A 27,480-nucleotide genomic window follows, 5' to 3' on the forward strand; every position below is an offset into this window, starting at 1 on the left:
TTCTGTTAAGGTTCTTTTATTAAAGATCTTGACAACTCATTCACAATTATTATGATGGCTAAACTCACAACAATATTAGATTGCACTATGATCAATGTATATCGTGTTTTACTCTTCCTGTACCAGCCTGTCCATCTTTTGAAATTTTCTGCTGAAGCTTTTCTCCAAGAGTCTTCTGTGTTGGAAGTGTACTTTGCAATGAAGGGCTTTTTCAGTGGTGGTGGCCTAGTTATAGAATGCCATCCCTGACGAGGTGTGTAGATTACATTCTTTTTGACGCCAGGTTAAGCCATCTTCCCAGGCATTTTGAGAAATTCCTTAGCTTGCTGAATGTTTTAATTGCTACCTCATTTTATTGTCTGTCTTATGGTTTTAGTCTGTATTTTAGTGTTTAATTATATATTTGCTGTTCATCAACCTTGGAATCTACTGGATGAAGAGCAGTATACAAATGTTTTAAATAAATGAAAAGGAACAGGCTGAAAAAAAAACCAGCCCCAACCCAACCCCCCCCCACACACACACATGTATACACACAGAAGAGGTCTCTGCTCTTAAGTGCTTACAATGTATATTTTAATAAAGAGAAGAGACAACTAAAGAAGGGGGATAGGGGAGGCAAAGATAATAGATTTGAGTAAATTAAGTTAGTTACTAGCAGAGTAAATATAGTAATGCCATCAAAAAAGATTTTCAGTAGACATAAATCACTGGAGAATATAGCTGTTACATATCTCCTCATGGCGACCGTGCAGGGAGCTTATTGAGCTAGTCAGTGTCCTTCGGATTAAGAGCTAACATAGCTCAAAATGCTTTACGGTTCATTGATTGTTTCTGGCACCCACTAACTTGTGCTGTAGTTAGTTTTGTAATATGACCCTCTTCATTCATGACCTGCCCCCACTCACACCAGATTCTAACCCTCCACCCTCTACATCTCAGCCAATACATCCCAGTACACTCTCTCTCTCTCTCTCTCTCTCTCTCTCTCACACACACACACACACACACACATAGATCCCCTGCAGAACATGCAATTTAGATCCAAGAGTTCATAGAACTAATTATTTGGTGTGCCTGCATGGTATAAAATTCTTCTTTACAACCACCAGAATTAGTCAGCTGCTTTAACAACAAAAATGCTGTATCATCTAACCCTGTTCTCAGCTACTTGCCATACAAAAATAGAAATACTGCCTACAAAACTGATTCCTTTCCAAAAGGGCTAGCATCCTAGGAGACAGCAACCACAAACAGCACAGTGTAAGACTCAGTGTTGTGGGGGGGTTTCCTCTCCACTAAAGTAAAATCTGGGGTAAGTGTACTCTAATAAGATATAGGAGGATCTGCTAGGATACTTTGGCTGCAATCCTATACAGACTTACCTGGGAATAAGGCGCACTTACTTCTAGGTAGACATGTACAGGATTACACTTGTAATCCTCTTCCTCTATTAGTAAAAATATGGTCTTTTGAAAACAAGTCTCTGCATTTATATATTCTTGCAAGGAAATGTGTCTGCTCCTTTGGGAACAATTTCTATAACTTTTAAAAACATAGCTCTAGAATTCCTTTTTCTTTTAATCATGGTTACTGATTGATGACTGTGCCCTACTTCTTAAATCCTCAGAAATCTTTTGATTAAAGATGTTATTTTGATTAAACACACACACTTATACAGGATTGTTTGTCCCCTACAAAAGTGTGCGTGGAGGATATTTGACAACTTTCAGGAGGTAGGCAAATTGAAACACACACTCCCTGAAAATTCTTAAAGACAAGGTGGCTGGAGTTCTTTCTTTTTCTTAACACAAATAAAAGGCTTGCCAATGCTTCAAGCAGAATGCTGCTGGACACAATGTATATCATGATGCAGCATCGCTACCAGGGGAATTCTTGGGGGGAAATGATGGCTGCCCGGTTGACTATACTGATAGGGTTCTCAGAGCCAGACCTCCAGTAAGAAATTTGAGCAGTTGGATGAGACACAAGCTCCTTACCCTCCAATCCAAGTGTCCCTTTACTAGGCAGGTTGGGCTCTCCAGCTTAGAAGAAACCTTCCCTTTTCTACCTCAGCTACAAGTTGGCTACAGTTCCGCTCCAGAGTTAGGGACATATGCAGGAAATGTCAAATTGTTTCACTTTAGAGCCATATTCTCACCTTCATATCTACATGCAGACCACACTACATGTGCGGTGAGAGCTGGATCCAACCCTTTTGGCTCTGCCCCAACTATTATGTGTCCATTGGCTCTAACCCCACCCACCATTGGTTCTGTCCACACCAGCATGTGGACCCCAACAGATTACTCGCAGGGAAACACACTATTTGATAGAAACATGGTCCCCAAACTCCTTAAGGGGGAGTCTAACCCTATGCAGAACAGGCTGAACACCATATCTGAGGACCACACCCCACACACCTTGAAAAGCACTCATGAGGGGTTATGAGATTGCACTGGCGAGACCCGACCTTTGCTGCCAACATGCCTGTTGGCTACATGCCCCACCAACCGCACTATGTGACACTCAAATACTGAAGTACAGACCTAGGGATCCTCCACATGAGGGGAATCCTGGGCCGGTCAAGAACCCCTTTGCACTGAGGAATCAAGCTCAGGACCTGTGGTGAAGTAAGTATGGACTTCTATTGCCTGAAGTCCTTATATACTATATGAGTTGCACCTGAGATAAGATACAGAAAACAACTGCAATAACTGTAATACGTTAACTAAAATACAGTTACATGTTTTGAGCAGTGGGGCTTTGTTTCCTTTTGAGTATAACCATTTATTTATTTATTTTTAAGACGTTTTTATTCCTCCCACCCTCCAAGGAGCTCAGGGCAGGGTACGTGGATTCCTCATTTTATCCTCACAACAACCCTGTGAGGTAGGTTTGGCTGAGAAACAATGATTGGCCCAAAGCCAAATGGTGATCTGAACCAGGGTCATCCTAGCCTGACACTCTGAACCCCTGAGCAGATGGACACCTAGGCAGACAGCACAGGCAACATCCATTCTCCAAAACACACAGTATGCTGTTGAATACTCACCACTGTGTCACAGTTCCTTTTCACAAGCCCTAAATCAGACTTGTTTCTCCTGCCAGCTACATTCCAGTTCAAAACTGCACCTCTGTCTACACAGAGGAATCCACACAGCACTGATCTTAGAAAACCCACCCACTAGTGGAAAGCTTGACCATTAAGGGAACATCCCTGGTCATCAGTAATCAATCAAGAAAAAGATAACAGAGCAATCATAACCCCGAGATCTAGCTAGTGGAAGAGATTAGGAGAGGTGCCCCTTACTTGACAAGAGTAGCTCCGCCTCTACTGGCAGTGTTCTGGTAGCCAACAAAAGGCCTTGAAATGGAGTATTCCAGAAGGGACATGGCATATCGAAAACGCGCCATGGGGTAGGAATTTTCCCTTCCACTGTAACGAACAGGAGGGGAAATTTTAAAAAACCAACCCTGCACTACCAGGCAAAATACACCATCCCCATACTTGGGCTGGCCAAGGCACAAGGCAGCTATGTTTTGGATGAGGCAGCAGATCAAACGCTTTGCTCCCCTGACCCCACTATGGATTGCACTGTAAATTAGCAGCCATTACAATACTTTCAATGTACACACGTATTAGAATTCCAGAAGTGAATTGCTTTGTAATACACTTTGTAGGGTGCTACATTTCTTCTATACTTTTCAGTATTGATTCTAGAAATAGTTATTTGCAAGCTCTGTTTTTCTTAAATTGTTAGAACAGTTTTACCCATTCAGTGTCAATAGTAAAAAAACCCAAAAACTTTTAACGCATTTTTAAAATGGCGTTACCGTCAGAGGTGGTTTTATATTCTTGTAGTTGACAGATATCAAGATTGCTTTTCTTTGATTTTGTCAAAAGTGCCATAAATAAACCAAATCTAATCCAATCCATTCAATATGATTGTGCGTATGACACTTTACAGAATTGGATCATAAATTTTTTAAAAAATAAAACTAATAAATTCAGAGTAAGAGATTTTACTATCCACAAGTAAATGGGCACATGAAGCTGCTGTGTCAGGTGCCATCAAGTTAATTTCTCGTGTGTGTGGACAAACAACAGCAGTATCACTTTGTAAAACCCACAATACGAAAGGCTTTTAACATTTAGGAAAAAACTTATCAAAGGCATAAAAAATGCCTCACAGTTGTATTTCAATTTGAAATATATGGGGATGGGGGGGTTGTGTCAAATCTGATAAGATTAATTAAATATGTTTTAAAAAGTTGATCAGTAACAAAGCAAGGATCTTGCATAACTAAGGTAATTGCATTTCAAAAGTTTCCATCCCCACCTTATCCTTAGGCACTTGAGACTTCTCTACCTCAGATACAAGTGATTGGTTTTGCCTGTGGTTGCCAATGTCCTGGGAGCGCTAAGGTGAAGTTGTAACTCTGAATGTCCTTCAGGGGAGGACAAAGATGCTATCGTATTTGTCCATTTCGTATAAACAAGAGATCTGAATCAAATTCATACACATGATTCAGCCAGGATTAAGCACTTTTACATCCCATCATTTTCAATAGCACAATGCCTAAGGTCAATATCATTTATAAGAGCCTGACAATAGCATAGAACCTTGCCAATAAGAAAACTGGGACCAGAAATTGCAGTACAGACCAGAACTGACATTGCAGTACAGATAGCAGGCATGAAGGTATATTTTCAAGGGCATTCAAAATTCCTGTTTGGTGCAATGGATTCTTACTGCCATATGTTATCAGAAACTCTCCCACAGAGGATAAGGATAAAGAGAGTATAGTGAAAGTATGCCTTTTCTTGTTTAATGATTTTTTAATAAATTAAATAACTGAATACATAGGGAAACTCATTTGTTTAAGACCTCAATTCCTGAGCAGCTGAGGCACTCAACAGACTGAAAAGGTTTATGGGTCTGCTGCTATGAAGCATTTATTCCAATTATTGCCAAATGTCTTTGAGAGAAAATATTTAGAACTTAAGAAATTCCTTTCAGCAACTGAACAACTGGGTTAATTGCATACGAACAGGTGGAAGATAAAACATGGCTGTGCGATTTTGAAAAATAAATTAATGTTCCATTTTCTTCTTGTCTTTCCTTGTTCTTTTGTTCTTCCCTAGCTGCTTAGATAAATTTTCCTAGAGAGGAGAAGGGGAAAAAAATCAAATCAACATGAGTTCATAATTACTTCTTTTTCTGCACTGACTACCTTGGTTTTCTGAACACTGCTAGCAGTGTTCAAAGTTTCAAAGTTAATGACCTAAAATTAATACTTTGTTCAAGTTTAATATACCCCTGCTTCACAAAGCATTCTGAAAACTTTACACTTGTATAGTATTGAGATTATTTTCCAGTGGATAGAGTTGGCTGTAAAATGATGGGAAAAGTTTATAATTACTAGTGACATTATAGAAAGGATTCCAATTCAACTTACTACAGTTTAGCTCTATATATGAACACTGTTTTTTCTAGGTTTGAATGATAGACAATACAATGGGTCACTTTGTTACTTTTCACCACAGAAAACCAGACATTATATTAATGATGTCTAGTAAATCAATTACACTGTACTTTCACTGACACACTGGTGTTATTCCCGATCAATACCCCTTCAAAAAATGCATAATGTTGGGGTCAATATATGTCATCCACCCCATATTTTGTAACCAAGATCAAGAAAATTGGATAAGGAACACATGTAACATTTCCATAGATCAAGCTGTACTGCAGGGCCCTCCAATATTTTAGGCACTGGATGCATACCAAGCAACTTAGCAACTGTTGCAAAAGACTGTTAGTTTCATATGAACATGAAATTGACAGATTTTATACCCAGTTTCAAAAATTACTTGGACCTTATTCTGGAAGTTAGACTCCTAAAAAACAAGATCCCCTGCCACTTTCTGTAGTCTTTACATTTCAAACACTTCACCTCTACACCCCCTGCCTCCTCTCCTTTTACTTTACATCTCAGCTTTGTTGCTCCATACCAAGCTCATAGCCCCTCTGTGTCCCATTCCAAAGTTACTGCTGCTCTTCACTACCCATTAACAAACTCCTATTCTTCCTGTTGGACACTGCCTTGCATCACCAGGCAGAAATCATGCACCAAGCACACCACTGACACCAAGGAAGCAAGACAAAAAGTTTAAGAACTCACAGCAGGCAACCAAAGGCATGCACATCTGGTTTTATTTTTGTTTTTAGTCCTCCTCAGAAGTTATCACACAGAACTTCCATGTTGCTCTTTAACTTTCCCACAAGTTGAAAAAAGTTTGGGGATTTGGGGTAAAAGCTTCTTTAAAACGTGAAATCGTATTCTCCCAAACACCATTTTCTCCAGAGACATCTCTTACACCAAACTACTTCTAAACTTGGAGAAGTTTAAATGTTGTGTGGACATACCTTCTAAAATAGAAAATTGTTTTAAAAGCTGACATACGTGCATGTCATTCTAGAGAGTGCTCGCAGCGATATTAATGATATTATGTGTGCATCTCAGCTCCACCTTATGAGTAAACATAAAGCAAACATATTATCAGGAAGGAACCATTGCTATCATTATGTTAGGATAAACTTACAGATGAATTAGTGTAGTTTTGCTCCACAAGTATATTTCTGGCACAATTGTTGATATGTTTAAAACGATCTGGTCCTAGCAGGATACCGCCATACCAGCGGGACACCACAACCAAAACATTGCAGACATTTAGGATCTACATAAAAACACACATATGTATTAATATATGGAAGCTGAGTTGTGACTGTCTGGACTCACTCTTCTATATACAACAAGCATTAACTCAACCCAAATACTCTCAGGAATATATTGGGGCGGCGGCGGGGGGAGGGGGGGAATACTACTTTATTGCACCAGCCAACTCTACTGGTTAAAAGGGGCCAACTTCATAAGTTAGTTTGAAGGTGGCTTGCTTCAGTAAACCATAGTTAAGACTAACTACAGTTTGTCTACATTCAGACATAACACAAACTGAGGTTAGTTAAAAACAGAAGAAGACATTTCTGAACTGATCCTCACAGCTGTGCTGCAGGAGGAGAGAGGTGGGAGGAACTGATAAGCCCAAAACTCATTCATGTAATGCTAAACCATAGTTTATCATTATCTTTGAACACCAGAGAGAAAGACAGAAAAACAGGCAAAAATGATTGTTCAGATATTTGTCACTTCAATTTTCACTCTTGCTAAAACACACCTGAGTCTAGTTCTCTCCTCTTCCCCTTCAGTTCTCACCAGTCTAGAGAAGCCTGCCCCAACCTGGTCCTTCCAGAGGTTTGGCCTACAAATCCTATAATCCCTGACCACTGGCCATGCTGAGGAGTTGTGGTCCACAACATCTGGATGAACCCAAGTTGTGGAAGGTTTGTCTAATTAATACAACTCACTATGTGATGCAGTATCACCATATTCTGAAACTCTTTAGCCTCACCAGCCAATGAAGTGTAGCATGGGCATGAAAAGTCACTGCACAATAACAGAATCTTAAGGAGAAAAGGAGAGAAAGTTGGACATGAATTGCCATTTCATTTTCAGTGCCCCTGTGTGTGCTAATATGTAGTTCTGTTCTCATAATCTACATCCTGAAACTTACCTTTCCACTAAATAGTGTCTGCATAGTAAAATTGTTTCGCTACATTTCTGTATATATTTTCATCATCTGACCATCATTTGTCAAAATACTCCTGGCAGAAAGTAACTTTTTAAAATGGGCTGTATATATACCTACTGATAGATATTTGTAGAATAGGTCATTTTAGTGCTATAGATTCAAACAATGAAAAATGCTCTTTCCAACTGGTTTATTTTACCTGCATGAGATGGAGAAGACGACCACCCGCAGCTGTCTCTCCATCATCTTCACAATCCTGTAAGAAAGTCTGCTTGTCTTCACAGTGTATCCTAAAAATAAAGAAAAGTGCCAAATAATAACAACATCACTTATTTATTTATTACATTTCTAAACTGCCCAATAGCTAAAGCTCTCTGGGCTGTTTACAAAGATTAAAAACATTTTAAAATACAATATACAGATTTTAAAAGCCAATTCCATAAAAAACACATGAACAGACAATATACACAAGAACATATATCTAAAACAACTTTAAACAAGTAATGTCAAAGCAAACTATAACCATAAGCCATTCCAGGATCAATTAAAACTTATCATATACTTCCAAATGCCTGGAGAAAAGTAAGGTCTTAACCTGGCGCTGAAAAGATAACAATGTTGGTGCCAGATGGGTCTAATTAGGGAGACCATTCCATAATTTTGGGGCCACCACTGAGAAGGCCCTCTCCCTTGTCGTCATCTTCCGAGCTTCCCTCGGAGTAGGCAGCCGGAGGAGGGCCTTACGGGTAGGTTTGTGTTGGGAGAGGTGCTCCGTCAGATATTGTGGTCCCAAGCCATGTAAGGCTTTACAGGTTAAAACCAGCATCTTGAATCGGGCTCGGAAACATACAGGCAGCCAGTGCAAGCGGGCCAGAGTCAGTCTTATATGTTTGGACCTTCTGGTCCCTGTTATCAATCGGGCTGCCGCATTTTGCATGAGCTGCAGCTCCTGAACCATCGTCAAAGGCAGCCCCACATAGAGTGCATTGCAGTAATCTAACTTGGAGGATACCAGCGCATAGACAACTGAAGCCAGGTTATCCCTGTCCAGACAGGGGTGTAGCTGGGCCACCAGCCGAAGTTGGTAGAAGGCACTCCATGCCACTGAGGCCACCTGAGCCTCAAGTGACAAAGGTGGCTCAAGGAGAACCCCCAAGCTACGAACCTGCTCCTCCAGGGGAGTGCAACCCCATCCAGAACAGGTTGAGCACCCTTCATCTGGTCAGAAGAACCACCCACCAACAGCATCTCACTTATTCTTACTCATTTGCTGCTAGCCCACACAACATACCTCAAGAGTTTTGCTTCTTTATGGGACTCACGCTTTTACTCAAATGCTCTAAAATCTATGAATAACTACATGCAATTCTACTGTATCTGAAGAGTTTGGATCCTGGTGATAGGAAATTGCAGAAAGCAGAAAGAAATCCTGCTTAAGCAAATTTTTATTTTGCTCACTCCTTTGCAATAATTACCACTGAAAACTGGCTACTCACCTGTATGCATATATGTTGTGAGTTGCATTGGCTATTTTCTTATTCTTGTACAACTCGGCAAGAACATTTTTCACCTTGGAAGAAAAAAATTTTTTCACCTAGTTATAAAGATTTATATGCTTCACTTTAAGGTCTTGCAGAAGTCTGATTAGCCATTGTTAATCCTAAATATTTGAATGTAATTAAATGAAACATTCGTTCAGACTATAATACAGTATGTATACTTTTGCGTATATACTCCCATATTATAAAAAAGTACAAGAAATTATTCAAGACACAAATATCATAAACATGTTTACTTGGAAGTAAATGACACTGGATTTGATGGTGCATACTTCTGAGAAATAGTACTTAGGACAACAGCCTAGCAGGGAAAAAAACAACACAGAGATGAAAAACACCAATTTCCATGTGAGATAGATTGATCTGCTTAAATACAGCCCTCAGAACAGTCAAGGAACATAATAACCACAAAACTCTACATGTGCAACAAAGACTGTTCTTGCCCCCAACGCTTCCCAGAACAGCAACAGATCCATAAATGTTGGGGCTCCAACAAGGGTGGAGAACCCTTTTAAGCCTGAGGGCCAAATTCCAATCTGGAAAAGATCTCGGGGGCCACATCCCAACTGTGGGCAGGACTAAAATGTGATTATTGCCAATTTTAACCCTACTCTGAAGTAAGCTGTACAAGGCTTCTGCATGCCTACTCGGAAGTAAGCAGGATTAAATCACTCAGCAGCACTTTCAAATAACATCCCAAATACCAAGTCCCTGCATAAGCAGCATGGCTACTCAAAAGTAAGCAGGATAAGCCCCTAAAGGACAAGCTTCAGAAGCAAGCAGGACTGGATCACTCAGCAGCTTCCAACCATGGACTCACCCCTCTACCCAGCAGAGAAAAGCTCTTATCTCCAATCAGCTGCTGAATGGGGAGAAGATCTTTCCCCTGCTGGTGAAGGGAGGTGGGCCTAGGAAGAAACCAGTGAGTCAGATGGGGAATCCCTGTGGACAGGCGTTACTCCATCCTGGGCTCCAAGGACCATAGACTGGGCTGAGAGAGGAAAGAACAGAGCAGCAGACTGCCCAGGTTACAAGAGGGCTGTTTCTGGGGGTTGGCATCTTTACCATCAGCCAACCTCCAAACTCATCTGCAGTTCCTTGGAGGGAACAGCCTAGAACTTGATCACTAACTGCTGCCACCTCCATCCTACTCCCACACACTAACATATCCCTAATATAATTTTATATAGGTTTTAGTTGTTGGCTATTTTGAAAGCTGAACCTGGCTGAAAAATTGGGTATTTAAAAAAATCTAGCCTTGGCTTCTTTCCATGAACAGAACAGAGTTCACATAATTGATCTTTCCTGCCTCCCCCTTCCTTCTGCAGCTCACAGAAAATCTGCTCCTGGGGATTATTTATAATAAATAAATAAACCCCCACTGATTTCTGTATATCTGTTTTAAATCTCAATCCAACCCTCTGGACTCTACACTAGTTCCTATGTCCTGTAATATCTTTCCTCCCCAAAACTGAAATCAACAGAACTTACATGTTTTCAACTTTGGTTGCTTTCTTCCCAATAAGTTACAGAATTTAAGGTGTTAACCTCTGGAAATAAGCAAGGCTTTTCCAAAATCTCCTTTACACATTTAATCTATTATCTGCACCGTAGGCAGTAAGAGCTCAATAAAGAATTAAATGGTAATTTATTAGTTGTCCTTTTTCCTGTATCTCCTTAAACATAGTAACTATTATTCTATTCTTATCAGATGGCTTGTGTTTCCCTGTACTAGATAAATGCAGCGATAATGAAACTGTTTTAATAAACAATGCATAATTAATACCACTTTAAGCAAAACATTATTAAAGCTGTGAGAGCTTGAGAAAACATGCCTGGCAAGCAAATAGCTTTTAATTCAAAAGGGAAAAAAATAATATCTCTAGAGTTATCAAAATACATCTTCAATATTTATCTTTGCTGTATTCCCATTATTTAACAGCAAATTCACTTACTATGCTGGAGAGAGAACCACTGCTGCAGAATTCCTCAAGAAACAGTTCACAGCATCTCCAAAGAGAATTTTGCTTTGAAAACATTTTCCCAAATCAGTCATGTACACACACACACACACACACACACAATATATATAATATTATATACACATGCACACACCTTTCTAAGGGGAAAAAGCACCAAAGGAGAGCAGTGCAAATAATGAACTGTGTTTATAACTTGGTATGTATGCATTAGATCATGGCATCTGGCCCCATCACTTCCTGGCATATAGAAGGGGAAGAAATGGAAGCAGTGACAGATTTTACTTTCTTGGGCTCCAAGATCACCGCAGACGGTGACTGTAGCCATGAAATTAAAAGACGCTTGCTCCTGGGGAGGAAAGCTATGGCCAACCTAGACAGCATAGTAAGAAGCAGAGTCATCACCTTGCCAACAAAGGTCCGTTTAATCAAAGCTATGGTTTTCCCAGTAGTAACGTATGGCTGTGAGAGCTGGACTATAAGGAAGGCTGAGCACCGAAGAATTGATGCTTTCGAACTGTGGTGCTGGAGAAGACTCTTACGAGTCCCCTGGACTGCAAGGAGGTCAAATCAGTCCATCCTAAAGGAAATCAACCCTGAGTGCTCATTGGAAGGACAGATACTGAAGCTGAAGCTGAAATATTTTGGCCACCTAATGCGAAGAGAAAACTCTCTGGGAAAGACCCTGATGCTGGGAAAGACTGAAGGCAAAAGGAGAAGGGGACGGCAGGGGATGAGATGGCTAGATAGCATCACCGATGCAATGAATATGAACTTGAGCACACTCCGGGAGAGAGCGCAGGACAGGAAGGCCTGGCATGCTATGGTCCATCGGGTCACGAAGAGTCGAACATGACTGAACGACTGAACAACAACAACAACGTATGCATTAAAAGCACAATCCTATGCTTGCCTACTCAAGAAGTCCCACTGAGTTCAATAGGACTTACTCCAAAGTAAGTGTGTATAGCAGGGGTGGAGAACCTGTGGCCCTCCAGATGTTGTTGGACTCCAACACCCATCAGCCCCACCCAACATGGCCAATGTGATAGATGATGGAAGTGGTGCTCCAACAATAAACTCTGGTTAGCAATAACCATGGTTTGTCCATTCAAACATCATGACAAGCCGTGGTTACCATGAACCAGGGAGGGAAACAGTATGAGTCAAAGAGGAGGAGAGGCCACAATAGCTCTACAACACATTGCTGACGGCCAAACTGTAGCTTGGCCATGATGTGTGTTCTGCAAGGAGTTACAGATTAAGATTGCTTTTTATTAATTTCCACTTGTTGGGATCAAATGTACTTGCAAGATTTCTGTCTCACGAAACAAACCATTATTTACAGGTCCAAGTGACGTGACTGACCCAAAGGCATTTGAAGAATGGCATGGTAGCCAGAGGGAGCTAGCTACAGAAGTAGGGACAGAAGTCACTATGTTGGCCTTGTTGCCACGGCAGAACTGGCAAGGCCGAGGGACCCACGTCACATACTCACATATCCGTTTCCCTCAAGTAATTCACTACAAGAAACAAACCTGCTGCTGTTGCTGGAGGAAGCAGGAATAGGGAGTAAGAGTGAGTGAAAAAATATGCCTGTGTTTTCAGTCCAAGGATTCTTTCCAGCTCACCCATGAGGTCACTCATCCTGGGGGGAATGTTATGAGCCATGAGAGCCAAAGTGAAATACCCGGAACCAACATGACACTGCTTACCAGATGCCAGTGCCAAACAACAGGGAATGGAAGTCTCCCAAATACCCTCCCTGTGAACTTCCAGCAGCATCAAGCTGGCCATTTCTGAAGCCAGGCAAAGTGGGTCTGTATTCATACTGCAAGGCAACTTGGCTTTTTCAGACAAAAGCTGAGGCGGACTAAATCAGGAGCTGGCAAACATTAGGCTTGTGGACTCTATGTTGTTTTCTTACTAGAATCCTGAGATCCACCACTCAGAGCCTAGTGCACAAGACATACACTTGGGATTACAAAATTCTGAGCCCTGCTTTGAGTACCAGAACTAAATGTCCTCACAGTCCTTCCTCCAAACATAAATGCATTCCTGGTTACCCCAAGCTTTCTTCATTTCAGCAGTGTAATTCAGGGCAGGAAGTCATTTTGTTGCTATTGTTAAATAATTGAGAGTCAGAAATCCTTGCTGATCTTCTGCAAATCAACCAAAGATCTACCAATAGGTCCAGATCCAGCTTCTGCCCATCCTTGGGCTAGATAATACCTACAGGACTTCTGCAGTAACTTATTCCAGAGTTGCACATTTTTTCAGTGTAGCCCACCAGCCAATTTCAAACTAGAAATGTAGCCCCATAGATCCATAAAGTTACCTGTCATCTCTTGTTTTACTTCAAAATACAATTGCCTTAACAATCCAGGTAAATTTAAAACCAATAAAATACCATGGAATGGGTGACAGGATGCCAATAACTTGAGAGTGAAAGTATTTTTAACCACGATAAGGGGGGGAGGTGTTAAATTCATCCATATGAAAATATCCTGATCCCATGTATATAACCAAGAGTAGACAAAATAATGAAATGGCTGGCTGAAAGCAAGTTTTACCAACCTGTCTGGGGCTCACAATAGGTGCTAAGTGTGCCTGGAAAGTGCTTCTCCGGTCTGTTAATGGGGTTCCATGAAAAATTGGAGGTAACTCTTCACCTGCAAATTTAAGATATCAGATTTTGTATATGGATAGGCTACCATACCACCTCTCTAGCAGATTCAGAATGCCCCTGCTAAATTAAACTTGCCCTCTCTCTTGCAATTGTGATCATCGATGTCACCCCTCTCTTTAAATCCTTATCCTGATCTCTTATTGTGCCACGCATCAACTTTTAATGTTTTCCTTTTCTATAGCTTACTAAAGGTTGGTTCCATGCATTTAATCCTGTTTTACATGGAAAGTGGAAAACAGATGTTTGTTGGCTAAGATGAACGACCAATACTATGTGCAACTACTATTTGCAATGTTCTGTTATTCTCAGAGACCTCAGAGGAATCCCCATAACTACTTTCTGGGTCTGAAGGCAAACTGGATGATTCTTGAAACCTCAGTCTTTTTAAAATTCATCTGTTGACTCAACAAGGGATACACCATTTCATTTTTATAGTCTAATTCATCCCTTTTGATTTTTAAAAGTTTTGATAGTTTTCATATTTTTAAATACACATTGAGATTGTGTATTTTAAATACACATCGAGCTCTATTTGCTCCACCAATTGTACTTTGTAAGGTACACTTCTTAACCAAAGGATCATATTACTTCTATGTTATGCACAACAGCATTCTGCAGGTAACTAACAAAGGTTCAATTAGAGGAGGACAAAGTAATTGATAACATCTTCATATTGTTTTCAATGTACTTGGCTCTTCTTCATTATATAGGCTCAAAATTTAAGTAATACACAAAAAGTAAGAATTAAAACATAAGACAGCAGAGGCTATTCTACCTTCTTGGCTTTCAGACAGATCAAAATTCAGTGTTACAGCTGTACATTCCTGGAGTGGTTGATTCTCCAGTGAAAAATCTTCATACTCCACATCAGTTTCCTCCGTTATTTTTTTAACATCTGGCCCTGCTGGTATAAGAGCAAGACCTATTTTAATAGGCTTTCTTCACAGCTTAAAACTATTTGAAACGGTAGCAACTGTGGAGAAATTAGTAGTAAAATGTAATTTCCACATTGAATAAATTCCAAAGCGTAACTTGAATAAGGAGTTTGATAAATATAAATCTACTTTGATAAACAGAACAATGTTTACTTTTTTAAAAAGCTCATTCAGAAAACAGAAGGAATAATTATAAATATCAAAATCATATATAAACATTTTGGACCTGTGATGAAGTTGAACCTCAAGGTGACATGCTGGTCTACTAAACGTGGGCATGGCTAGTTCCAATTAAATGTTGGCAGGTCTAGATACATGACCAGGTACAAATAATGCTTTGTAAAGGATTCCAGAAATTTATACCCTGCAGTTTCCAAAGCCATACCAATAGATGCCAAACATTTTTTAAAAAATAATACAGCAAATCACATTTAAAAAACTCAATCTAAGCTTTGGATATCTAAATATTCTCATCTGAACTTTTTTAAAGCCTCCTTAAATGTGATGTCTTTCAGAGGGGGGAAACGAAGTATGAACCACCATAGTGAAATATCTCTATTCATTTGCTGTGTCAGGATGATAAATTGCAATTTATATGGAATAACTGAAATTCTGGACTACACACCAGTATATTCCAATTGTGTTGCTCTACTGATGAGACAGTATCTAATTTTTTAAGATCATGTCCAGCATAAGAAATTAATTAGGACATAGTAAAATGCATTACAATTAGCAAAAATGTTTTGTATTGAATATGTGTTTGTGTTTTCCTGGTTTGAACTTTACCATCAGATGAGATCTTTAACCACCTACTAGATTATAGCCGTGATTCCTGTTTTGTTGATTTATTTTATTTCATTTCTATACTTCCCAATAACTAAAGCTCTCTGGGCTGTTCACAAAAATTACAAAGCAAAAACATAACAAAAACTTTAACGTACAAAAATTTAAAACAATTTAAAACTTCTAAAAAACAGTTACAATAAGATACCAGGACCTGATAAAACAATTCTGACATTTAAAAACCCATCATATGCTGCCGAATGCCTGGGAGTAGAAGACACTCTTAACCTGGCACTGAAAAGATGACAATGTTGGTGCAGGAAGACCTCAGTGGGGAGAGCATTCCACAACTGAGGGGCTACCGCTGAGAAGGCCCTCTCCCTTGTTGCCACCCTCTGAGCCTCCCTTGGAGGAGGGCCTCAGATGATGAGAATAGTAAATGCGTGCTCTATCAGGTATTGCAGTCCCAAGCCAAGTAAGGCTTTATAGATCAAAACCAGCACCTTGAATTGGGCTCGGAAACATACAGGCAGCCAATGCAAACAAGACAGAATTACTGTTATGTGTTCAGCCCTTCTGGTCCCCATAATTAATCCACCTGCCACACTTTGCACAAGCTGCAGCTTCTGAACCATCTTCAAAGGCAGCCCCATGTAGAGGGCATTGCAGTAATCTAGCTAGGAGGTTACCAGAGCATAGACTACTGAAGCCATGTTATCCCTGTCCAGATAGGGGCATAGCTGGGCTACCAACTGAAGTTGGTAGAAGGAACTCTGTGCCACTGAGGCCACCTGAGCCTCAAGTAACAACAATGACTCCAGGAGAACCTCCAAGCTATAAACCTGCTCCTTCGGGGGAGTGCAACCCCATCCAGAACAGATTGAACACCCTCTATCAGGTCAGAAGAACCACCCACTAACAGCATCTCAGTCTTGTCTGGATTGAACGTCAGTTTATTAGTCCTCATCCAGTCCATCGTCGCAGCCAGGCACCAATCTAGCACATCCACAGCCTCACTTGATGAGGATGAAAACAGTGCTGCATGTCATCAACATACTGATGGCAATGCACTACAAAACCCACGATGACCCCACTCACTGGTTTCATTTAGATGTTAAATAGCATGAGGGACAAAACTGACCCCTGCAGAACCCCATACTGGAGAATCCACGGGGTCAAGCAATGTCGCACAAGCACCACATTCCAGAACCAACCATCCAAGTAGGAGCGAAACCACTGCAATGCAGTACGCACCACCAGCCCACTCCCAACTCAGACAATTGCCCCAGAAAGATACCATGGTCGATGGTATCAAAAGCTGCCTAGATATCAAAGAGAATCAACAAGGCCACACTCCCCCTGTGTTTGTCCTGACATAATTAATCATACAGGGTGACCTAGGTCGAGTCAGTGCCAAAACCCAGCCTGAACTCCAACTGAAATGGATCCAGATAATCAGTCTCTCATCCAAGAGAATCTACAGCTGGTTGGCAACCATCCACTCAACGACCTGGCTGAGGAAAGGAACATTTGTCACTGACCTAAAGTTGGTAAGATCTTCCTAAAGTTGGTAAGATCTTCAAAACTTATACCACTTTTCTCCTATGGAGGAGAAATATGGAGTTTGAAAATTCCCTTCAATATGTAATTCTTTCAAGAAAATTGTTGAGGATGATCCTGGGTGTTCCCAGAGGTACCCCGACACCATACCTACAAGGAGAAACTGGCTCAATAGCAGTCAAATCTATCACTGACACCAGGGTCTTTAATTACTAGGTTAGGGTGCAATCCTATGGCCTCTAATCAGTGGCTAGACAGCCACAGGATAGGTCGGTTCCCTGAAATATGACCTCCACCCCCTCCCGTGCTGCCTCATAGGCAGCGTGGACCGGACCCGCACGCCATGTTTGTAAGAAGAGCATGGAGCAGAGAAAATGGGGCACTCCTGGGGGCAGGGTGGGGAGGGCAGAAGTGCCATTCCGACGCTTCCTATGCATCGTCCAGCGTCCGCCCTCCCACCCCGCTCCAACTTCCCACAGCTAGACAGCCGATTTCGGCTGTATAGCTGCAAATGCAGGGCGGCTGAAGCATGATCCCCTCCGTGCTGCTCCTGCCCTGCATTGGATAGGTGGCCGTCTCCAAGTTTGGAGGTGGCCGCCTATCCGGATTGCAGCCTTAAAGTACTTAATACTGTATTATAGTAAACAATCAAAGTTAATCACACAATGTTTGGCACATTACCTGAATCATATGACTGTGATTTTTCAGTCAAAACTTCCCGTATCTTCTCCACCCAAAGATAAAGGATACTTTCACCAAGATTCTGTCTAAAAAATCATGCAAATTATGACATCATAAAATTTTAAAAGAAATATCATAAACCGAAAGAATATATATATTGGGCAATTTCCAATACTGCTGCCATACCTCCACTCATTCCATAGCACCTGTGGGACCAGCCACTAGTGCAACAGGAATGAGTACTTCCTAAAGCAACCCCAGAACTGAGAAGGAACACTTTTTTCCAGAACAGTACAGGGCAGTGAAGCCCCCTTCCGTGAGCAGTGCTGACTTGCCCTGTTGCAGAAACAAGCATTTCCACTCATCTCAAAATACTTCAGCAACTATTGCTTCTCATTGCACTAGTAGTGGTTTCTGCTAGTATGGGGGCAACATTTGATGTGCCCATTATGAAAACATTATAGGCTACGATGTCATTTAGGAGCCTTAAATATGCAATAATAAACCACTCCCATTCCAGGAAAATATAGAGGTCTCTGTATTTTTCTTAAGATCTTGAATAGAAGTAGTACAGCAGTGCAATGCTATGCACGTTTAGTCAGAAGTAAGTCCAACTCTGTTCAACTTGGCTTACTCCACAGTAAGTGTCTTTCAGCCTTACTGTATTGGACTTACAGGCTAACCAGTGGGGTATTTATATCTTCAACGCTGATCCTCTTGGAAACATCCTCTGCTAATACTCAACAAGATCCAAGTATTTTGGAATGTCACTTAACAAAATGGACCTGATCATAGACTACTTTATCTTGTTTATTTACATGTATGCATAGTGCCAACTAGCCAAAAAGCACATGCCCTGGGCACGCTGTGCCCTTAAGATGCACTTGCATGACCATAACAAGATGAAAAAGCATGGTCTTCACCCAGCTTTGAGTTGGTAATTGTCTTTTCAAAACAGATAAGAACATACGAACATAAAAAGAGCCATGCTGGATCAGACGAAAGGTCCATCTAATCCAGCATTCTATTCCCACAGTGGCCAACTAGCTGTCTGCCAGGAAACCACAAGTAGGACACGTGTGCGACAGCACCCTCCCGCCCATGTTCCCCAGCAACTGGTGCACACTGCCTCTGGTACTGGAGATACCACATAGTCCGCAAGCCTAGTAGCTATTGAAAGATCTCTCCTCCAGTAATTTATCTAACCCCTTTTAAAGCCACCCGAGTTGGTGGCCATCACTACATCTCAAGGTAGCAAATTCCATAGTTAAACTATGCACTGTGTGAAGAAATATTCCTTTTATCTGTCCTGAATCTCCCACCAATCAGCTTCATGGGATGACCCTGGGTTCTAGTATTATGACAGACAGGCAGGCAGGCAGGCAGGCAGTAGGGATGTCAGAGAATTTCGCCACGAATCTCGGGGAGGCCGAATGCCAGCACATTCAGCCCCCCAAAATTGGTGGCGAAACGGTCTGCTGCCCCCCCCCCGCCCCACCCCGGGACAGGACTTACCTTGGGCGAATCCTCCTGGCGGCGGCGGCTCCAGCGGCGGTTCAGCAGCGGCAGCCAGTCTTCCGACCGGCTGCAACCACCGCCATTACCAGTAAAAAAAAACACAAAAAAACAACGTGATAGGCTACGTAAAGACTTACGTAGCCTATCACGGCTAGATTTTTAAAAAATACCGTGACAGGCTACGTAAATGTTTACGTAGCCTATCACGGCTGATTTAAAGGGAAAAAAATCATGGCCCATGGGCACCACCATTTGCGTACGCGTGTTTTTTTCTCTTTTAAATCAGCCGTGATAGGCTACGTAAACATTTATGTAGCCTATCACGGCTGACTGCAGGGACGCAAATGGCAGTGGCTACAGCCGCCGCCATTTGCGCACCCAGCCGGCCAGGATTCGGGGGGGGGACAGAGCGCCTCCCCCCCGGCCAGAATTTGGGGGGGGAGGGACAGAGCACCTCCCCCCAGCAGAATTTCGGGGGGGGGGAGGGACGGAGCGCCTCCCCCCCACCTCGAATCAAATTTCGTTAAAGGTAAGTCACTTTCGTACATCCCTAGCAGGCAGGCAGGCAGACACAGAGACAGACAGACAGACACAGAGACAGACAGACACAGAGACAGAGAGGTCTCCCTATCCACATTCTCAACATCATGAATAATTTGCACAGATACATCACTGAGGGGAGGTCAAAATGACAGGATTTTATTTGAATGCCACAAAAATTCAGCATATATGTGTGTCCACTGTAGGCCTTTTGAATATTAATTGGGTAGATCTGTGAAAGTACTACTTCAGAGTTTCTATGTCATCTGCTTGAATTTCAAAGGAGGAGAAGCCAATTCTTAGCTTCATGAAAAATCGCCATCTTTACTGCAGATCAGATTGCTGACCCTCACAAATGCTCATCTATCTTTTCCTGTCCCAGGAAAAAAAAATAAGCTATGACTGATTTTTCCCTTCTCACAAACACAGGTTTTTTTTTCGAAGCGTTTGGGTTGTATCTAATGTTAGTCCTACTTAGAGCAGACCCACTGAAATGAATGGGACAAGTTAGACTATCATTAGATACAATCCTTGTGCCGTATCATATAAGATAATGCCAATAATTTCTTGACAGGAGATCAACAGGAGATACATTGGCTGTTGTTATGAAGCAGCTCTCTTTTGAGTGAACAGTACTTACTCCATTTTGAGGCACAGCCAAAAAGCCAGGCGTCCTCATCCCCAACCTCAGCAAAGGTGGGAGAAAGGCACAGGAATGGGGTTGAGAGCATCATGCAAGACTAGATCAAGCAATTCAGTTTCTAATGGAGTTCCTAAAATGCATTCTCCAAAGGCAAAGGCAGGGGTAAAATTCAGCAAAACATGAATGGGCTGGATAGCAAGAGTGATATCTGGTAAGTTACCTAATCAACTACCTGCAGTATGCTCCCATTGTTGAACCCCACCTTGACACCTGTCTTTAAGACAGTCATTAACATGTAAAAAGTCATATTTTGTTAAAAGAGTAAGAGATTTTTAAAAGAGTAGGACTTCTGTTTCCAGCAAATACACCCATCACCCTCTTTTGTTATACAGGATGGAAGACCTACTCAGTCTTTATCCCATAGCAAGTAGCACACTTCCAGTGCCTATGAGCAGTGTCTGGCTCATCAGAGTTGTGATGTCACTGCCTTTCCACGAACTGTATCAGAAGGCTCAGGTTGGGGCAGTTCTGACTCCCCCTCTTCCCATAGGGAAGGCCATGCTGCTGAAATCACTAGGTGCCTTACCCTGCGAATGCAGGGTGGCTGAAGCATGGAGGGGATGATCCCCTCCGCGCTGCTTCTGCCCTGGATAAGCAGTCACCTCCAAGTTTGGAGGCAGCCGCCTATCCCAATTGCGCCCCCCATTAAGTGCAGAGTTAAGACCATTTTGTTGTTTATTCGGTCAGTCGCTTCCGACTCTTCGTGACTTCATGGACCAGCCCACGCCAGAGCTTCCTGTCGGCCGTCGCCACGCCCAGCTCCCCCAAGGTCGAGTCCGTCACCTCCAGAATATTATCCATCCATCTTGCCCTTGGTCTGCCCCTCCTCCTTTTGCCTTCTACTTTCCCTAGCATCAGCATCTTCTCCAGGGTATCCTGTCTTCTCATTATGTGGCCAAAGTACCTCAGTTTTGCCTTTAATATCATTCCCTCAGGTGAGCAGTCTGGCTCTATTTCCTGGAGTATGGACTGGTTTGATCTTCTTGCAGTCCAAGGCACTCCCAGAATTTTCCTCCAACACCACAGTTCAAAAGCATCTATCTTCCTTCGCTCAGCCTTCCTTACCATAAGCTCCAGTAATTTCAGTGGAATCCTCTCTCTGGGCTAAGCCTACAGTTCCTTTTGTAGAAAGCAACAGATTCTCCCTGATGAATGTTTTCTTCTCAAAAATGAGTCTGAATTCTTCCTTATCAGAAACTAAAGGTGTATTCCAAGTAACATTTTAAGACTGGGCAGGATTCAAAGAACCATACAACTGATTCCACATGCCAAGGGGGCTTTGAACTTGTTTCTCAAATGGCAGCCCCCTGCCCCTGTGTCACATGAAGTTGTCACCACTTAATATTAAGGGAGCTTTCAAAAGCAGTTTGAGATATGGCCTGAGGCCTTGCTGCTGGGGGAAAATGTAGCATATCTAAAATAATTCTTTGAATTCTATCCATTGTTTTTAAGTGTAACTCTCCTGATCACAGTATTTATAAATACTAGAACGAGGCATCTTCCTTTGTATAAGGTCCAAAGATTTGGATTTCCCAAAACAGTCCTGCTTCATTATACTTTTCCCACATTACTGCCACGTGCTGGAATTAGGCATAGAACACTTTATGACAGTATTTAGATTTTTAAAATATAAGTGTACATTAAAGTAGTCTAGGGATATGTACCACTTACATATAGATTTCTTCCAGATTATTTGCCAGTTCCTCATACTCTTGTCCTAGAAGCCATGGAGCACTAGAATAAAAATGAACATGCTAGATTATATAGCACTTTTTAAACCATTTTCTACTTTAAGATACTAAGGGAGCAATCCTATGGCCACTAGACACTAGACAGGGCCATAGGATAGGCTCTTTTCCAGGACCCAACCTCGGAGGCCGCACTCAGAGGTCGGTTCCTGGAAAACCGACCTCCCCCAACGTCCACGATGCCTTGGAGGCACTGTGGAGAAGCCCCGTCCTCCGTGCTCGGAAGAGGAGCACAGACCAACTGAAAAGGGGCGGGGCTGGGGGCGTTCCAGGGCTGGGAGAGCGGAGCTGCGTGTACGACACATCCTATGTGTTGTACACGCAGCCTGCTCTCCTGGTCGGCCCCCCGCAGCTAGACAGCCAAAAAAGGCTGTCTAGTGGAAAATAGCAGGGCAGAAGAGGCACGGAGGGAATGATCCCCCCCTGCCTCTCCTGCCTTGCTTTGGATAGGCGGTCGCCTCCGAGTTTGGAGGCGGCTGCCTATCTTGATAGGATTGCACCCTAAGGCTGCAATCCTGTGCACACTTACCTGAGAGTAAGTCACACTGTACATAATGGGGCTTACTTCTGAGAAGACATGTATAGGATTGCACTGTAAAAGCAGGAAGTTAAGATTATGCATTTTAGAAGCTCTGGCAAAATAAGACCATGTAGCAATCCTACCTCCCTCTCCCTCTTCATGTTGGAACAATATCCATTATCAGGAAACACAAGGGGGAAGAACTAGGAGAAGACTCAGCAGAAGCACAGCAATTTCTGTATTGCACCAGCCCCACCTGCCATATACTTGCAACTTCCTTCTTTGTAGAATTTTGGCAGAAGAACTGGAAATAAACCGAAGCTAAGAGGGGGGAAATGCCACAAAGGAAACTTCCTTGATTTCTACTCTAATCCCAAACACACAGTCAGCTTATTGCCAACCCAGGTGAAGCAGAGCAAGGAAGACAATTCACATGGGAAGTTGGTCGTGTCAGAAGCATAGACTGGGGATGACAGAGCTACAGAACACTCACATTTTAAAGAGTTGCGATGCACTTTTCTCCATGTGCAAACCCTGCATAAGAAGCAATGTTTTGGTCAGCCAACACTGATTTCAACCACAGAAATGTCCTGGGATTTTCCAAGCCTACAACTCCCCATTGCTCTCACAATGGCTCTGCTTCAGATACACACTTCAGAGTCTCAGCCCCTATGAGACTGCAGTAATTTCTGACACAGGATGGATGTGGATGATTGGGCAGAAAGCTGCAATCAGAATTAAGATGCCTCTCCCTTATTTAAACTACAGCTAACAAGTCATTACATGTTGTATAGTATCATGAGATAATGATGACTTGAAAAAAATGCATGAACACTTGATATTCCTGAACAGCACTATCACTTACTTAAATTGATAAATAGGTGGTGCTGCTGTTGGATATTCAGGAGGCAGAATCACCTGAAAGATTTTAAAAGTAAATTAGCCAAGTAGTTTTCAAAACTAGCTGAAAAAATATACCAATGCAGAACAGTTTTAAAACATTCTTAAGGTACTAAACAACAAGAATATACACAGTCTTGCCTACAATCCTATATATACACTGAACAAAGTGGGACTTACTTATGCATGAACACAAACAGAATCAGGATGTTAGTCAACTCCCTAACAGCTCCACTCTGGTGCTCCCATAACATACAAGAAATTTGATTTTGTTCTACTTTAGTAGCACTATATGTACAACAGAAGCAAACATTAGGAAATCACAACCCCAGAACTGGCTTGCTAACATTAAAATACATTGGAAACAGAAAATTCTAACTTACAAGAAAGAAAAAAAAAAATTTAAAGTTATATAGCTGCAATTAACAGGCCACAATCTGGGGTACATGGCAATAAATGAAGGCTATCAGAATCTTTTTGCCCCCCCTTAACAGCATTTGTGCATGTTATATGAAAACAACACTTTTGAAACTCAAGGGCACTTCAAATGCTGTTTGCAATGCAATGCAACATATGGAGTTATTGTTAGAAAGCAAAAGGGAACAAGCCCAACCATGCATGTGGAAACCGGTGCACACATCTTCACCTGAGCGGAAATTATCCCATCTCCTTAATTGAACTAGAAAATGGTACAGCCCTTGCTTGCAAGTGTGCATCAAGCTCTGGATAGGGCCTACGTTTCAGAAATAGAAAGTACAATATTCTACTTGAGGTAGAAAAAAAATCAGGAGTAACTGTGAACATGACAGGCTAGAACTTCTCTTCAGAAGAGAATATACTGCAGTACTTCCAGTTCAGCCAGTTCTCCTGTGCAAAATCTACATATGCTAAGTGAGGATATGGATTGGTGTCAATTTTAAAAAATAATAAGATAAAGGCCATGATCTAACATACAAGGGACTTACATCAGCCAAGTGGAATTTGACTTTTATTGCTTGAACTAATTGTAAGGGGCGAGGGGGGAGAGACTCAAACAACTCCTTCTCTCTCCAAGGTCATAGATGTCACAATACTTTGGTTCATGGATATAATCTACCTTCCCAGATAAAATTATCGAGGTAGAAATTCAGACAGCAACATTTTAAAATACAAAAAAAACTATCAAAGACCAGATTTGGCCTCACAAAATAGTACTCTATGCTAAAAAATGCCCTACTGGGACTATCCAGTTGCAAATTCTAAGCCAAATTATGTAACAAACCCACCTGCAGACAGAGAGTCCACTTTGGCTGTTCCAAACAATCGCTAATCTTAATGCAGAATATTTTCTCATCTTCATCAACAGCACACCATTCATCGCCATATATAGCAGACAGGGCTTCAATTTCTTCTATCTGAAAGAAAAGGATATTACATTATTTTACCCTGCACACTAACATTCACATGGGAAAACTTGCTACTGTAAGGCATGACACATATACACCAGTATCTAAATATCCTGTGTTCTTTCTACATTCAGTGCATTTACAAACACATTTTGTCTAATCTAAGAATGGGTTATATAAAGCAGCAACTCTTCTCCAGGATCACTTCCGTTTGCTTAGCACTGCAGGGGGGGGGGGGGGACACTATGGATTTTTACAATCTCTGCAGTTTTACAATCACTCCTAAGTTTACTTGTAAGGTCTCGAAACCAAGAGAAAGGCACAACTTGTCCTGCCTGTATGGATGCTAGAACCAACCACAGTTTTAGTGATACTGCTCAGGTGCTGATTCCTCACACCTATTCAACGATGGACCTTTCATAAATGTTGGACCTTTCTTTAGAAGCCTTGGGGCATTAAGAAACATCCCCAATGTCCCTACATTAAAGCAGTGGTTTAACATAGATTTTGTGAAATAACAGACCTAAAAGATCTTTAATAACTAATGAGGCATAGTTATGACACTTTAGCTAAATCAGTGCAAAGCAGACTGCTTGCCCCCACAGCAAAGTGAATCCTTAAGATCAAGCTATTACGAACATGTATTATAAGTAAATAATCAGGACTGATCTGCAATGCCTTTAGGGCTAAAGCAGACATCAAGTGCATGAGTGGCATCCAGAAAGCAGGAGTAAATAAAATACAACTGATTTCAACTGAACAGCATGCATTTCTAACTTAATTGAGCCAACCACACCTTACTGCAGATGGCAGACTGAAGGTGAGAGAGGATGTCTTAATGCCACCAATGAACCAGGAGCATCTTAATCTGGAGCTTTCACCTTACAGTGATCCTATACATGTCTACTCAGCAGTAAATCCCCCTGAGTTCAATGGGGCTTTTCCCCAGGTAAGTGGGTATAGGATTACAGCCTTAGGATGGAATCCTATCCATGTTTAGACAGAAAAAGTGCTAGCTGGTTGTGGCATACTGGATGTTGTAGGGCTTTTTTCCGTCTAAACATGCATAGGATTCTAATTTCTACATGTTAGGCATGTAGCAGCACAGAGTACAAGAACCCGAGTACATGTTTAGTAGGATTTTTCTTCAAAGAAAGATAATACACATTTACACACTCCGGGAGAGAGCGGAGGACAGGAAGGCCTGGCATGCTATGGGGTCACGAAGAGTCGGACACGACTTTACATGAACATATTGCGCAATCATCTCCACCAAGAACAGAACGTACACACGCTCACACAAATAATTCATTTATGGAATTCCTTGCCACACCAACTGCCGGAAGTCACCTTTCGACGGGGATCAGACAAGATCACAGAGGAAAAGCCTATCAACAGCTACTAGCAATGATGCCTAAATAGAGCTTCCATATTCAAATGCAGTCTGCCTCTGAAAACCAGGTGTTGAGCCTCGCGGGGGCAAACAACAGGGGACAGTTGCTGCCTCCATTCCCTGCTTGCGGGTTTCCTGGAAGTATCCATCTGGTTACTGCACGGGCTTTTGGTCTGACCCAACACGGCTCCTCTGACGATTTTAACATGTGAACAAACCCCGTCTTCAGCCTCTCTATTTCCCGCATCAGCCCCTTCCTGCTGTTATCGCGCTACAAGCTGAAGCAAATCCTTCCAGCCCCTCTCCCTTCCCGGCCGCAGGGGGCCACGGACTCACTCGTCTCCGGGCCGTTTCCGGGTCGGTGGCCGCCATTACGGCGCGGAAAGGCGGGGGCTCATCCCTCCAATGACGAGGCGGCAAGCAGTCAACGCATGCGTCGTGGTGAGATCGAAGCCGTGTGGGTCCTCGGGCGGGCTTCATTTCATTTCATTTCATTTACTGCGTTCCGCTTCCGCCCAATAGCCGAAGCTCTCTGGGTGGGTTACAGAGGTTAAAAACCATTAAAATATATTATACGAAGTGTGAAAACCATTTACGTACAGAGTTGTAGGAAACGGAGGTGGCTGGGAGCAGAGACGCGGGGAGAAGTAAGCAAAAGGAGAGCGACGTCATGTGGAGCTTAGGGAGGGATGGGCGGAGAAAGGCGGCGTCTTTTCCAGGACCAGCTTCCGATGATAAAATCATGGATGCGCTCTTGAATTGCACAGAGCCGGTCTGTGACTCGGCAGAAGGTGTTATATCATCCCAGTGTGGCGAGCAGCAGCGTAAAAGGAATTTGTCGTTAAGACTCAAGTCTTACACACACTTACTAGGGAGTAAATTCCATTGAACTCGGTGGGCCTTACTTATGAGCAGACATTCCCAGGACTG

General features: G+C 42.2%; 1 protein-coding gene across 7 annotated transcripts; it reads right to left on the bottom strand.

Moving 5' to 3' along the window:
* IMPACT (impact RWD domain protein) lies at positions 1–26,938 on the bottom strand. Of its 7 annotated transcripts, none has more exons than XM_084849681.1 (12): positions 26,887–26,938; positions 25,038–25,166; positions 23,738–23,790; positions 23,366–23,406; positions 22,276–22,338; positions 17,844–17,929; positions 14,660–14,785; positions 13,773–13,867; positions 9,154–9,227; positions 7,857–7,947; positions 6,611–6,745; positions 4,935–5,167 (listed from the first exon to the last, which is right to left on the bottom strand). In XM_084849681.1, the coding sequence occupies exons 4-12, from the start codon at positions 23,395–23,397 to the stop codon at positions 5,099–5,101; spliced, it is 771 nt and encodes a 256-aa protein (XP_084705807.1). In that variant the 5' UTR covers positions 23,398–23,406; positions 23,738–23,790; positions 25,038–25,166; positions 26,887–26,938; the 3' UTR covers positions 4,935–5,098. The 7 variants fall into 7 exon arrangements, with proteins under 7 accessions (XP_084705803.1, XP_084705807.1, XP_084705805.1 ...); XM_084849679.1 differs by having other exon boundaries at positions 14,660–14,788; XM_084849682.1 differs by having other exon boundaries at positions 26,508–26,938.
* Positions 26,939–27,480: the final 542 nt, after the last annotated feature.

The sequence above is a fragment of the Heloderma suspectum genome, chromosome 4 (assembly GCF_057233095.1).
Source record: "Heloderma suspectum isolate Gila_16-S chromosome 4, 16-S_ref, whole genome shotgun sequence".
In the NCBI taxonomy this organism is placed as follows: Eukaryota; Metazoa; Chordata; class Lepidosauria; order Squamata; family Helodermatidae; genus Heloderma; species Heloderma suspectum.